This window comes from Microcebus murinus, chromosome X, assembly GCF_040939455.1.
Source record: "Microcebus murinus isolate Inina chromosome X, M.murinus_Inina_mat1.0, whole genome shotgun sequence".
Taxonomy (NCBI): Eukaryota; Metazoa; Chordata; class Mammalia; order Primates; family Cheirogaleidae; genus Microcebus; species Microcebus murinus.
In genome coordinates this window covers 100,779,690-100,795,222 of record NC_134136.1, presented here as the reverse complement: position 1 = coordinate 100,795,222, position 15,533 = coordinate 100,779,690, and the positions used below count along the sequence as shown (strand labels likewise).

Here is a 15,533-nt window from a genome sequence, read left to right as displayed (position 1 = left end):
CCAAGCACCTCCCAGGCAGCATCCTCCACTCAGAGCTCACAGAGAGATCCTCTCACCAGAAAGGCGAGTATGCTGGTGCAATTCCTGCTGGAGAAGTATAAAAAGAAGGAGCCCATTCTGAAGGCAGACATGCTGAAGGTTGTCAACAGAAAATACAAGGAGCACTTCCCTGAGATCCTCAAGAAATGTTGTGACCGGCTGGAGCTGGTTTATGGTCTGGACTTGAAGGGAGTCAAACCTGGTGATGAGTGGTACACCCTTGTCAGCAAGCTGGCCCTCTCCAGAGAGGGGTGTCTGAGTGGTGATGGTGGGTTGCCTAAGTCAGGTCTCCTGATGTCCCTTCTGGGTGTCATCTTCATGAAAGGCAACCGTGCCACTGAGGAGGAGGTCTGGGAATTCCTGAATGCATTGGGGATATATGCTGGGAGGAGGCACTTAATCTTTGGGGAGCCCCGGAAGTTCATCACCAAAGATTTGGTGCAGGAAAAGTACTTGGAGTACCAGCAGGTGCCTAATAGTGATCCTCCAAGTTATGAATTCCTATGGGGTCCCAGAGCCCATATTGAAACGAGCAAGATGAAAGTTCTAGAGTTTTTGGCCAGGATCAATAACACCGTCCCAACTTCATTCCCTAGTCTGTATGATGAGGCTCTGAGAGATGAGCGGGAGAGAGCAGCATTGAGAGGTGCACCTAGGGCTGGCACCATTGCCCAAGCCAGGGAACGTTTGGGGGCCATGTCCTTCAGATCCTCCCACATCTAGTTAGGTCTCAGGTAGATATTCCACTCAGAGCAGGGAACCTCTAAGTATTCCAGAGTACCTGGGGCTGGAGGAAACAAGATGTATAACTTCTTTTTCCTGTTACAAATCAGTAACTTGTGGTTTTATGTTTCTTTTATTTGTTAACAGTTTTCAAATGTTGTTTCCTTTAATTGAAGATTTATGTTGTTTCAAACTGTAAGTTTCTTAATATTATAGGTGACACATTTATTGCTGTTTGTCAGGTTTAAGTCTAAGAGTTTTGGTGTTTTTTAAATTAAAATACCTTTAATATTTTGTTTTAATTATAGAGTTAGATAAATATGACACTGAAATGGGCACTTTTATGGAGATGTGAATGAACTCACCTGGGAAATTATTTGGATCACCAAATAGTGATACAAAAGTAAATTGGTTTACTTCATTTATCCCTGTTGTATTTCCTTTTTGTGTGTAAAAGTAAGTTATGTAAACTTGGATTCACTCATTTATTCAAACCCTATGAGAAAATAAATTATAATAATTTAGATTTCGTGCTCATTCTTTTTGTCATTTTTATTATTGTTTTCCAAGCATTAAGTGAGTATCTGCTCTTTGGAAGTCTCCCTGATATTACTGAATGTGGTAAGAAAAAGAGAGTCCAACTGCTCCCCATAGAATTTGAGTGTCTACTAACAGCTGTCAGGCACGGAAGATAATGAGATACTATCTAAAACATAAGGCACATGTAAAAAGACGGGATAAAGAAGAGGCGATTTCAGATTAAAGTGGTCAGGTGTAAATTTCCTGAGGAAGAGATTTTGAAGTCTCAGGAAACTGCATGTCATTCAGTGGGAGTTAAGTTACATAGGCTGCATGGTGGGCGGAATGACACTGTGAGAATGGTCAGCAGGGCCCTGACCCTTAGATGGTACCTCTGAGCGTTAAAAGACTAAGCCTTACGTGGGAAACAAGTCTTAACAGTTACTCTGGAACTGTGGGTATAGCAGAAAGTAACCCCCAACTGGGGTAGGAATAGAAGGAGTCCTGCGCATTTGCCCCAGTGCACAGTTTTGGACACATGAAATCCTGGTTTTTTCTTCTGAGAAATATGGGTGATACTCCCTTGAGATGAGATGCCAAGGAGCCACTGTCTATCATTCTTGTCATGGGCTGGGAGAGGCAGAGTCTGCTTCATACAAGGGCGAGTGTGTTATTTTGAATGTAATTTTTCAAACTCTAAGGGAGGACTAGATTTTTATTGATGATGAAATTAATGAAAATAGGAGTGATCTAGAGGGAGAGGCACATGGGAGGGAGGTTGTTTGTTCTGAGACAAAACAGGAACTTTGATTTTCCTCTATCTGAAGAAGACAACTCCACACTCAAATAAAATAAAAGGTATGCTAATAAGGAAACAGTACTCAATTTGACTGGCTTGGCAGCATTTCAGCTCATGTGGATTTACATGTCTTTTATTCTTTAACATCATTAAATTAAATTTTAAATAAAATTCTGTGAGGGAAGATTGTTATCTTTGGTCTAAATACTTTTACTAATAACTAACTTTTGTTAAAGACCAAATCTTTGCCAAACACTGTGCCAGGTGTTTGACAAACATTGCATATATGCCTAAATCGTACATGACAGGGTTTCTCAGCTTGACTTTGCACATAAAGGGCATGCAACATTCTCAAATTCACCAGGCTGGTGAGTGACAGAACTGGACTAGACCCTGGCTCTGAATTTCTGTAGAGTCCACACTGTTCCACTCCACCTAGCCTGAGACAGACCTTGGATCACTTATTTATTTTCTGCTAACTACTTGAAAATGTATTTCAGGTGATAAAAAGCAAGACTTCTTACCCATAATACTGTTTTGGAACACATAGCCCAAGAAATAGACAATAAAATTACCAAAATAAATGTGAGAGGTGAATAAAGAAAGAGATATTTGTTGACTATCATTATCTACAAAGTCACTGTCAGAAACTTCAAGAGATTAGGGGCTCACAAAATCATCTGGTGCCACCTCCTCCATGTAGAAAATAGGTATATTTGAACAGAAGTTACATAAAAGGCCAAGTCTAGCTAGTGATGAGTCAGTGTAGATCAACATGTTTTTTTCTCTGGAAGCACACCTGTTCTGGGCTTTCTGCTTTGTGCGTCAGCTTCTCCATCTCTCATCACTCATAGGACACAGCCTATTCCCTGCAAAATTTGTAGAGGGGAAACTAATCAAGACATTGGACTCTGGTGTAGCATTTCCACAGAAGCCTCCCACAGGAACCAAGTTGAAGACTCTGATGAATGAGAAGTGAAGAGAAAAACATCCCATAATAAATGGAGTCACAAAGATTAGCTTGTATCTGCTTTCAGACCTGGAAGACTGAATCAAGGCTGTCAGGCTATCCCCTCACTTACTGTTCCGGGATCTCAGGGACTTGAAACCCTTGGTCAACATGGGTGACTTGATATTGAAAGAAAGAGAACAGGAGCCCAGTGGGTTCCTAGAGCAGTTGCCTCACAGAAAACTCCAAATGTAGCCTTCCTCATAACCATGATGGAATATCCAGGTTGAAGGTGCATGCATGCTCTCAACCTCCCTCATCCAGTGGGCTCTTATCACCTGTTCCCCTACCCATACTCCAGCCTGCTGTCCTTGACCAGAGTCATCATGCCTCGGGGTCAGAAGAACAAGCACTGCACCCATGAAGATAGCCCCCAGGCACAAGATGACTCTCGGGGTCACAGGGAAGCTCAGGTTAGTGCAACAGTGGCAGAAGAGCCCCCCTCTACATCCTCCCCTTTTGTTGGGGATATTCCCAAGAGCTCATGTGCTTCTGAGTCAACTAGCACTTCCCAGGAACCTTGGAGAGTACCAATCACCACCATTACGTCTTTGGGCATTTTTGACACAAGATCTTATAAAGGTGATAACAGCCAAGATGAGGAATAGTCATATCCCTCAGAGGACTCACCCTCTACTAAGAGCTTGTGCAGTGAGCATCTAACTATGAAGATGAATTTGTTGGAGCAGTTCCTGCTCTATAAGTATGAAGTGAAACAACCCATTACAAAGGAAGACATGCTGAAGGCTGTCGATACAAAGTAGGAAGACCTCTTTGCTGAGAGCCTCAGGAGAGCTTCTGAGTGTATTGAAGTCATATTTTCAGTTGACGTGAAGGATGCTGACTCAACTTGTCACTCGTATGACCTTGTCAGCAAGGTGAAACTCCCTAACAATGGAAGAATTCGTGCTGGCAGAGGGTTACCTAAGACTAGTCTTGTGATGAATCTCCCGGGTGTGATCCTCATAAAGGACAACTGTGCCACTGAGCAAGACATCTGGAAATTCCTAAATATGATGCAAGGATTTGCTGGAAGAAAGCACTTCATCTATGGAGAGCCTAGGAAGCTCAAGATTATGTGAGGCTAAAGTACCTGGAGTACTTCCAGGTCCCCAACAGTAATCCTGCATGCTATGAATTCCTGTGGGGTCTCAGAGCTCATGCTGAAACTAACAAGATGAAAGTCCTGGAATTTTTGGCCAAGTTCAATGATGCTGTTCCTAGTGCCTTCTTATCATGTTATGAAGAGGCTTTGAGAGATAAGGAAGCAGGGGCCCGAGCCAGAGTTGCACCTAGGCCTGGCACTACTGCAGTGGCTAAGACTGTCTCATGGCCAAGTCCTGCAGATTCTCCCACCCCTACTGATGTCTGAGTCTTTTTTTATCATCCAGATAAGAAAATATAACATAACAATAGGGGTTTTCTTGGAAGTATGAAAGAATTACACAGTTAGGGCAATGGAATAGGAAAAATATAAAACATGATCAATCTTGGTTTTCCTCATTCCTTTTAGTCTTTTGTTTTCTAAAATTAAATGATTTATACCTCAATATGTTTACCTCATTAAAAATGCAGGAAAAAATAAATCTTAATAAGTTAGATATCTTTCTCAACTATTTCCCTTATTCCCCAAACATCAATTGAGTATCTGCTTTGGGGGAAGTTCAGTGCTAGTACTGGAGATGCTCAGATAAAGACTCATCTTCTGCCCATAGAATTTTCAAAGCGAGGAGCTGTGATCACATAAGGAAAATGTGAGACACCTTCTCTGACTTACAGGAAAGTATAAAAAATTTGATGAGCAGGTGATATTCCAGGTGAGAGCAGTAAAATATAAATTTTCTGAGGCAAGGCAGTTTGAGTTTAGGGGCAATTGCAAGTCAATCTATGTGGATAACTTTGTTTCATTTTATTTTTTTGAGACAGAGTCTCACTCTGTTGCCCGGGCTAGAGTGCTAGCTCACAGCAACCTCAAACTCCTGGGCTCAAGTGATCCTTCTGCCTCAGCCTCCAGAGTAGCTGGGACTACAGGCATGTGCCACCATGCCTAGCTAATTTTTTCTATTTTTAGTAGAGATGGATTTCGCTCTTGCTCAGGGTGATCTCTTACTCCTGAGTTCAAGCAATCCTCCCACCTCAGCCTCCCAGAGTGCTAGGATTTACAGGCCTGAGCCACCGAACCTGAACAATATAACTTTTAAATTAATCTTTGGGTGGGGCACTGAATGAGGCTGTGGGACTGGAGAGAAAAGGCCAAACCCTCACTGGATGTGTCTTAAAGTTGAGAGAGAAAACCCTAGAAAGGAAAACTTTACTATAGTGTAAGGTCTAAAATTAAGGCCTTACATTGTGTGCTACCTTGATTTTTTTTTTCTACCTTGAATTATGTGAAGCCAGCAGGGCCTCAAATGTCCTAACCAGAAATTCCCCTCTATATGCTGCACTTGCAGATAAGGGCCCCTAGCCAAACGACCATCTTATCAAGGGGACCAGGGACACATTTTGCTTATTCCTGAGTATTTAGTTTCCATTCTCTACTAGCCTTGAGCTTGGTAGCCTCCTCTAACCCCTCATGCAGCTTAATTTAAAAGTTACATCACACTGACTGTCTTGTAGTTTCCCTAAAACTCAAGCCAATCACTCCCTCCTATGGGAACTAGAGGTCACCCCTCTCTTTTGATCTATAAATCCTATTTCCCATAGACCTTGCTTATTCACTCTGTTCCTGAGTGCAAACTCTTTGTGGCCCTGTGTGGAGTCCTCCTACTACTGGCTTTGAGTATATGCGTAGCATTATTTCTTGGGCTTTTGGCTAAGTTCCAGTGAATATATGAAAGGAGGAAAAATGGCAGAGTAACGGTAACCTCCTGGATTCCTGCTGCCAGAGAAAGTGGTGAAGAACTCTGTCTGCTGTACATGAGTGGATTGCACCCCCACAAGAACAGTGTTGTAAAACTACAGAGAACAACGTGGGACACACAAAACACGGGGGGAAAAGTGAATTGGAGATAGGCTCTTGAAGTCTGGAGAATACAAGATAAACAAAAGAGAATAGAGCTGGAACTACACAAGATTGCCAGCTATCTCCACTTCTATTCAACAAAGTGCTGAAAGTCCTTGCCATAGCAATCAGACAAGAGAATAGAATTAAGGGTTTCTAAATGGGGGCAGAAGAGGTCAAACTCTGACTCTTTGCTGATGATACGCTATTAGACCTAGAAAACCCAAGGATTCAGCCAAGAGATTTCTGGAATTGATAAACAAATTCAGTAAAGTCTCAGGATAGAAAGTTAATGCACACAGATCAGTGGCATTCATATAGGCCAATAACAGTCAAGGTGAAAATCAAATCAAAGATGTAAGACATTTCATAATAGCATCAAAGAAAGTTAAATATTTAGGAATATATTTAACGAAGGACATGAGAGATATTTATAGGGAGAACTATGAAACACTGACAAAAGAAATTGTAGAAGATGTATACAGATGGAAATTGTTGGGGAAATATGATTGAGGAATTAATGAGATGTGGCTCATAAGGCCATTATTTTATTGTATAACCCTACATTACTATAGTAAAGACAGATACAGGAGTGTGCAGAGTTTTGCCCTGAAAGAATGTGTGGACACAATGGTTCACTTATTAGAGGCTGCTATCATGGGAGAGCTCTCAAATCTCCAGTAGGGATGTTTTCCAAGAAGGCTTCCCAGTATCTCAAAATCTGTGAGCTTCCCTGTGTCTTGAAAGACAAGACAAAGCCAATATGGCCCACAGGATGAGAGCCAGAGACAATGAGTGCACTTTGCCCAGAGAAGCGCCCAGGTGGTTATAAACAACCTGTTTGTGAGAGATGGGCTTCCTGCTCTCTCCTCTCTGTCTACCTTTAAGTCCACTGTAACTCATCAAAGAAGTAGGGAGTCACTATACCTCTTTTGTTTTACCTCTGTTAATTGGCAACCTCCTCTTAGAACTTAGAAGGTAGCCCCTAAAAGACTTTGTACCTGTTTGTTCACCTACATAAATTAGAAGTCCCTTGAAATGACTTTTGACCCTAACCCATTACCTGTATCCCCTAGCAACTGCATTCCCTGATATGAAAATTTATTACCTTGACAACTGGTAATTGATGTCTGTGATTATAAAAACCTGTATAAATCTAACCATATTGCAGGCATTTATGGAGATATGCCAGTCTCATAGGTAACTCCCACTGTGTTATATATGATCTTTTTATACATATAAAACTATAAGCTATACCTTAGTCTCTGTGTATTCTTTTATTTCTCTCTGTTGCCTATCAATTTCCTTATCCTCTGTGGTGACTCCTATCTTAGGGACTTGGCTCCGCAGGGAGAAGTAGCTAATCTCCTCATGGGCCTGCCTCAGCTTCTCTTGCCCTGCAGGAAATCCCTACCATGCTCATGGATTTGTAGAATCAATATTGTTAAAATGTCCATTCTACCTAAAGTGATCTACAGAATTAATGCAATCCCTATTAAAATTCCACCATTAGTTCTTTACAGATTTAGAAAAAATAATTATACGCATCATCTGGAACCAAAGAAGACATCGTACACCCAAAGAAATCTTAAACAAACAAAAAAAACAAATTAGGAGGCATCAGTATGCCTGACATCAATCTTTACTTCAAGGTTATAGTAGCCAAAACAGCATCGTACAGGCACAAGAAGAGAGATATAGACCTTTGTAATAGGATGAAGATCTCAGATATAAAACCATCCTCATATTGTTATCTAATCTTTGACAAAGCGGACACAAGTATACATTGGGAAAAAGAATCTCTGTCCGATAAGTGGCACGGGAAAAACTAGATATCCACATGCAGAAGATTGAAAGTGGATCCCCACCTCTCATCTGTCACAAAAATCAACTCATGTTGGATAACAGACTTAAACATAAGGCATGAAACCTTAAAAATTCTGGAAGATAATGTGGGGAAAACTCTTTTAGACATCAGGCTAGGCAAAGACCTCATGAAGAAGGCCTCCAAGGCAATCACAGGAGAAACAAGAATAAACAAATGGGACCTGACCATATTAAAAAGTTTCTGCACAGCCAAGGAAACTGTCCTTAAGTGCGAAGAGACCACTTACAGAATGAGAGAAAATATTTGCTTTCTACACATCTGATAAAGGGCTGATAACAAGAATCTATATAGAACTTAAGAAAATCAATAAGAAAAAATCAAACAACCACATCAATAAATGGGCAAATGACATGAACAGAAAATTTTCAAAAGAAAACAGAACAATGGCCAGCAAACACATTAAAAAGTGCTCAATATTTCTTATCATTAGGGAAATGCAAATCTAAACTACAATGAGATATCACCTAACTACAGTGAGAATGGCCTCTATCAAAAAGTCCAAAAATAACAAATGCTTTCATGTATGTGGAGATATTGGAACACTCTTACACTGCCCTTAGGACTGCCAATTAGTACAACCCCTGTGGAAAGTAATTTAGAGATATCTAAAAGAGCTAAAAATAGAAATACCATATGATCCAGCAATCCCAATACTAGGCATTTATCCAAAGGAATAAAAGGCATTCTATAATAAAGACATTGGCACTTGAATGTTTATAGCGGCACAATTTACAATAGCAATGATATGGAAACAACCCAAATGCCCATCAATACATGAGTGGATTAATAAAATGTGGTATATGTATACCATGGAATACTACTCAACTACAAAAAACAATGGTTATCTAGCACCTCTTATATTAATTATCCTGGAAAGAGATCGACCCATCCTTCGAAGTGAGATATCACAAGGATGGAAAAATATACAGCACATGTACTCACCATCAAACTTGAATTAATTGATCAACACTAAGTTGCTCACATGGTAGTAATACTCACTGGGTGCGGTTCAGGTAGGCAGGGTTGTTGGGTGGTGGAGGGTAGAGCTGGTGTTGTGGGTAAATACACAGCCAATGGAGAAAGAGCACACTGTATGGGGGAAGGACACATTTGTGGCTGTAGCTTGAACCATGCATTTCTTGTAACCAAATTGTTTGTATCCCCATAATATCCTGAATTTAAAAAATAAAATAAAATGTGGGTATATGAGTATATATGATTAATAAACCATTGTTGATCTCATCTGTACAGTGCCTGGTGTTGTGGGTTTGGATACCACATAGCCATAGTGTGGAAATTCCTCTTTCACCAATGAAGTAAGTAGGAAGCAATTAAAATATGCTCTTATGAATTAGTTTGGGATAATTCAGAAATAAATCTCTACTTAGGGCCATGTGTTAGTTTGTTAAGACTGCCGTGACAAAACACCATAGAGTGAGTGGCTTTAACAATTGAAGTTTATTTTCTCAAAGTTCTGGAGCCTGGAAGTCCAATACCAAGGTGCCAGTGGATGTGGTTCCCAGTGATGCAGAGCTGCCTTCTTGCTGTATCTTAATGTGCTAGAGAGAGAGGGGGCAAAGTTTCTGGTTTCTTCTTATAAGGGCATTAATTCATATAGGCTCCACCCTCACAACTTCATATAAACGTAATAATCCACCAAAGGTCCCACTTCCTAGTACTATCTCCCTTGGGATTAGGATATTAACACACAAATTTTGGAGGGACACATTCAGTCTATAACAGGGTTTACCAAACTTAATTGGCAAATGAAGAACTTGTAATAGTCTCATAGTTATAAAGTGGAAAGTGACAGAGCTAGACTAGATCCCTCATCTGAGTCTACCTAGTGTGATACAGACTGTTCCACTACTCCCACCATGAAGCTGACCTTGCGTATCTTTATTCACTTTTCTCCTCATTACCACAAAACATATCTGAAGTGTCAAAAAAAAGGAAAGAAAAGAAAAGAGAGATAGACGAGAGAGAGAGAGAGAGAGAGAGAGAGAGAGAGAGAGAGAGAGAGAGAGATTGATTTTCTGCCCAAAGTACTGGATTGGAATACATAGCCAGAGCAGTAAGAATACCAAAATAAATGGGAGGTTGGAATAATGAAAAGGAGATAATATTTGTTAGCAATATAAATGTCTCCATATGCAGTGTCATTCCATCTAAAAAGATTGGGATCTCACAAAATTATCAAGATAAGCTCATTTCCTTAAGTAAGTAAATCTTTCAAAACAGAACTTATGTAAATGATTAAGTCTGGATGATGAAGAGAAGGAATAGATCAGTGTTTGTTTTCTGTGACATCCACCTCCCGTCCCAGGCCCTCTTCCTTATTCTTCAGCTTCCCCATCTCACCTCACTCTGGGCACCAGGACCTATTGTAGGTAAGATTTGAGGTTGAGAGACTACTCAAGAGTTTGCAGACATGTGAAGCTGTGAAGGAAGATCCTAAGGTCCTAAGAGGAGTCAAATTGCAAATCCTGATAACTAGAATCTACTTAGAAATCATGATAATCAGCAAGAAAAAAATCAAACAACTCTATCAAAAAGTGGGCAGAGCACATGAACAGAAACTTTTCAAAAGAAGACAGAAGAATGGCTAACAAACATATAAAAAAATGCGCAACATCTCTAATCATTAGGAAAATGCAAATCAAAACCACAATGATATATCACTTATCTCCAGTAAGAATAGCCTTTATCAAAAAGTCCCAAAATAATAAATGTTGGTGTGGATGTAGAGAGATAGAAATACTCCTACACTGCTGGTGGGAATGCAAACTAATTCAACCTCTGTGGAAACCAATATGGAGATACCTTAAAGCAAGACAAGTAGATCTACCATTTGATCCAGCAATCCCACTATTAGGTATCTATCCAAAAGAACAAAGGACATTCTATAAAAAAGACACTGCACTCGAATGTTTATAGCAGCACAATTCACAATTGCAAAGTTGTGGGAACAACCCAAGTGCCCATCAATCCATGAGTAGATTAATAAAATGTGGTATATGTATATCATGGAGTACTATTCAACTCTAAGAAATAATGGTGATATAGCACCTCTTGTATTCTCCTGGATAGAGCTGGAACCCGTACTATTAAGTGAAGTTTCCCAAGAATGGAAAAACAAGCACCACATATACTCACCAGCAAATTGGTATTAACTGATCAGCACCTAAGTGGACACATAGGAATTACATTTATTGGGTATTGGGCAGGTGGGAGGGGGAGGAGGGGATGGGTACATACATAATTAAGGAGTGAGATGTGCACTGTCTGGGGGATGGTCACCCTTGAAGCTCATACTTGTGAGGGGAGGGGGAAGGGCATTATACGTAACCTTAAAATTTGTACCCCCATAATATGTTGAAATAAAAAAAAAATTGCAAATCCTCCATGAGGCTGAGGGAACAACCCCCTCCGGCACAGAGGGGGCGCCGTAGATGTGGCCCCTGCAGTCGGCCTTGAGAGGGCTTTTCCTTGGTAAGACGCGTGGCACTCGCTCCCTTCTGGGGCGTCTCAAGATGGAGAAGGACCTTGCCTGAGGCACGAGGCCTCTGCCACAAGCCAGCGAGAGTGAGGAGTTCCTGACCCCGACAGGAGTCAAGGTGAGAGTATTGAGTGAGAAGGAGAGAATTACCCCTTTAGGGTAATTCTCCGGGTCCCGTACCCACAAAGTAGCCCCGCATCCAGCACCCCGCACACCGCATCCCGCACACCACACCCCAGTTCTGAGTTAGGGAGGCCTGAGCAGAGGAGGCGGACTGAGGTGTGCGCTCCCTTTGGCTTTGGGCTGTCAGGAGGGTGTCGGATTGATAAAAGTGGGCAGGCCCCCGTCCAGCATGGAGGAGACGCGAACCCTACAAACAGTCCGACTGAGGAAGCCCGGGTGCAGAGTCCCGCCATATTTGTTTGCGGCTTTCCAAGGACCCACATCCGTCGGTCCGGGGAATATGAGTTCTCTTTTCCTCTCTGATGGTATCAGGGAGTTGAGGGCTTTGGCCTGGTTGGGGCAGGGCCTTTCCATTCAGCAGCAGGTAGTTCCATGCCCTTAAGGGAATCGAAAGCAGACCGTTGAATGATTTATGAAGGGACCACAGACCTCAGAAGAGTGAGGTGGCTCAGAGCCTGCCCCCGCCGTCAACCTGGGAGGCCCCAGGACAGGGCTGTCAGTCTGACTTCTGCAAGGAGGGTCTCAGAAATGTGAGGGCCTTGGGCGGAGAAAAGGGTCCTCAAGTTGGAGAAAGGACATTTTGGGTGTAGCCAGGAGTCAAGGTGAAATCTCTATGTGAGGACTGAGGGAATCCCCTACCTACCGGCAACCTGGAATGCCTGTGGACTGTTGATGTGATTCATACTCATTTTCTACTATGGTATGGGGATGGGTTGATGAGGGATTTTGTCTAAGGCAGGGGTCCCCAACCTATAGTGAGTTGTATAATTATTTCATTATATATTTCAATGTAGTAATAATAGAAATAAACTGCAAAGTAAATGTAATGTGCTTGAATCATCCCAAAACAATCCCTCACTTCCCTGGTCTAGGGAAAAATCATCTTCCATGAAAACAGTCCCTAGTGCCAAAAAGGTTGGGACTGTTGATCTAAAGCACATGGCCTAAGGTTCGTAGTATCAGGATTCACAGGGATTTCCATGAGTTAAGGTGAAGACCATGGTGTCTGAGGGTAACACTGACAATGATGGTACCAAAGAATCCATTTGGCTTTATTCTCAGCCTTGGGAGATCATAGGCAGGTAAGGTGGTCCTCATATACTCCTTGTGGGTCTCAAGGTATACTGGCAGGGAGAGAGAAGTCCAAGGCCCATACCAAGGGTAAAAGGATGGTTTGAGGGGACCATCCACCATTTAATTGACAACAAAGAATCTGAGGCCCACCGTTGCATTCAGCACCAGAAGGACCAAGGCAGGACTGTTAGGCTAAAGCTCTCTTTCCCTTCCTTATATTAAATCTAAAAGAGGTAAAATCTTTGGGGTGAGGTTGCAGCCACCATTGGCTAAAAGGGAATTGTAGCAGGTACTACCTGGAGATCAAGTGAGTTCCCTAAATGAGAACTGAATACCCAAACAGCCCATAACAGAGAGGGCTATGATAGTCGTGTACCCCTTGACAGGGATGGTGGGCAGAGAAGCTCCTTCACTTCCTCCTTTGGGATCTCAGGGAGGTGCTGGCTTTGGTGTGAGGTATGGACTTCAGAGCTGTAGAAGAGAGGTTGTCCAGGACCTGTCAACAGTTGATATGATGGCTAAGATTGTGAACTGAGAGGACTCCCACACTCCAAAACAGAGGGCCCCATTACTAGCCCTTACCCCCAACCCAGTATACCCCAGGCAGGGATGCTAGAATGCAGCCTAAAACTCACTCTAATGTCCTCTAGAGGGTTCTCAGTGGACAGGCTGACCAGTAGAAGAGGAGCCCTGTGGGTTCCTACCGAAGCGCTCTAAGAAACCTCTAGAGGCAACATTGGTTTCAGCCAAGGTAGTTTCTCCCTGTTGATGGTGCTCACACCATCTCATTCTCCGTCCTCCAGGTGCCTGCATCACCAGATGCCCTGCTCCCATTTTCTCCTACTATTCCTAACCAAAGTCATCATGCCTCGGGGTCATAAGAGTAAGCTCCATGCTCGTGAGAAACGTCACCAGGCCCGATGTCAGAATCAGGGTAGAGGGGATGTTCAGGAAAAAGCAGCAGCAGCAGCAGAAGAGCCCCCTCCAGAAGAGTCCCCTCCCTCCTCATCTGTTTCTGAATGTGTTACCAAGAGCCTGCCTGTTGCTGAGTCATGTAGCACTTCCCACCAGGAGCCTCAGGAAGCTCCACCAACAACCACTACTTCTGAAGTCATTTCTTTCACTAGATATGAGGAAGATTCCAATATCCAAGATGAGACAAAAGAAAGCAATTCTTCTCCCTCTAGGAGTAAAGTATGCAGAGATCCTATAGCCAGGAAAACTAAGGTGTTGGAGCAGTTCCTGCTCTACAAGTGCAAAATGAAACAGCCCATTATAAAGGCAGACATGCTGAAGATTGTCAACCAGAAGTACAAAGACCAGTTTCCTGAGATCTTCAAGAGAGCAAGTGAGCACCTTGAGATGGTCTTTGCAGTTGATGTGAAGGAAGTCGACTCAACACGTGAGTTGTATGACCTCGTGAGCAAGCTGAAACTCCCCAACAACGGGAGGGTGCGTGGTGGCAGGGGCTTACCCAAGACCGGTCTCCTGATGAATATCTTAGGTATGATCTTCATGAAGGGCAACTGCGCCACTGAGGAAGACATCTGGAAATACCTAAGTATGATGCGAGTATATGCTGGCAGGAAGCACTTTGTCTATGGAGAGCCCAGGAAGCTCATCACTAAGGATTTGGTGAGGCTGAAGTACCTGGAGTACCGCCAGATCCGCAACAGTGATCCTGCACGCTATGAATTCCTGTGGGGTCCCAAAGCCCATGCCGAAACTACCAAGATGAAAGTCCTGGAATTTTTGGCCAAGATCAATGGTACTGCCCCCAGTGCCTACCCAAACCTTTATGAAGAGGCTTTGAAAGATGAGGAAACAAGAGCCCAAGCCCTACGTGTAGCCAAGGCTGCTACTACTGTCAAAGTTTGTGAACTCTGCCGGGCCATGCGTGCAGTATATCTTGCTGACCCTATTGATGTCTGAGTCTTTTTTTAATCATCCAGATTAGAAAATATGACATCACAATAGTTTTTTTCTTGGAAATATAAAAGAGCCCCACTGTACAATGTTAAGTAAGGGGGGTAATATAATGGAGAAAAAATATTAAAACGTGAGCATTCCTTGTTTCCCCTAATTCTCTTTAGTGTTTCATTTTGTAACATTAAGTTGTTTATACTTTGTTTTTCTTAGCTTATTCAAGAAATTAAATGTTAATAAATTAGACCTTGTGTTTACTGACTCTTTTTTTCACCGAACATTAGTTGAACGTCTGCTCTTTGAAAAGCTCTATGCTAGTTCTGGAGATCCTCAGAAAAAGAAGACTCAGCCCCTGCTCATAGTAATTTTGAGCTTGTATGCTGTAATCATTCAAGTAAGATCTTCAGTTACCCTCTATGACTTATAGGTAAAGTAAAAAGAATGAGTGAGGATCAGAGTGTTCCTTTTGAGAGTAGCCAAGTGAGAACTTCCTGTGCAAGTCGGTTTGGGATTTGGGAAAAAGCACATCCTTAGTGGTATGTAACTTTTGTTTAAACTAGTGGGCTAATTGAGGTTGTGAAAGTGATACATAGCAGCCAGCCCTCCAGATGGTGTGCTTCAGAGTTGAGAATCAAAACTCTGAGAGTTAGTCTTCTTGGGCTGCTGTAACAAAATACCATAGACTGCATGGCCTAAACAACAGGAATTTATTTCTCACAGTTCTGGAGGTGCCTACATATTCCATTACTGATGAGGGTACCCTTTCTGGATTGTAGAAATTCACCTTTTCTCTGAGTTTTCACATGGAAGGGAGAGAGAGAGAGAGAGAGAGAGAGAGAGAGAGAGAGAGAGAGAGAGAGAATGCTTTAGTCT

At 42.3% G+C, this 15,533-nt stretch overlaps 1 protein-coding gene across 1 annotated transcript; it reads left to right on the top strand.

The window, feature by feature from the left end:
- Positions 1-13,538: 13,538 nt before the first annotated feature.
- LOC105867112 (melanoma-associated antigen B5-like) lies at positions 13,539-14,856 on the top strand. The gene has a single exon (XM_075999555.1). It carries the CDS (start codon positions 13,554-13,556, stop codon positions 14,664-14,666), a length of 1,113 nt encoding a protein of 370 aa, XP_075855670.1. The 5' UTR covers positions 13,539-13,553; the 3' UTR covers positions 14,667-14,856.
- Positions 14,857-15,533: the final 677 nt, after the last annotated feature.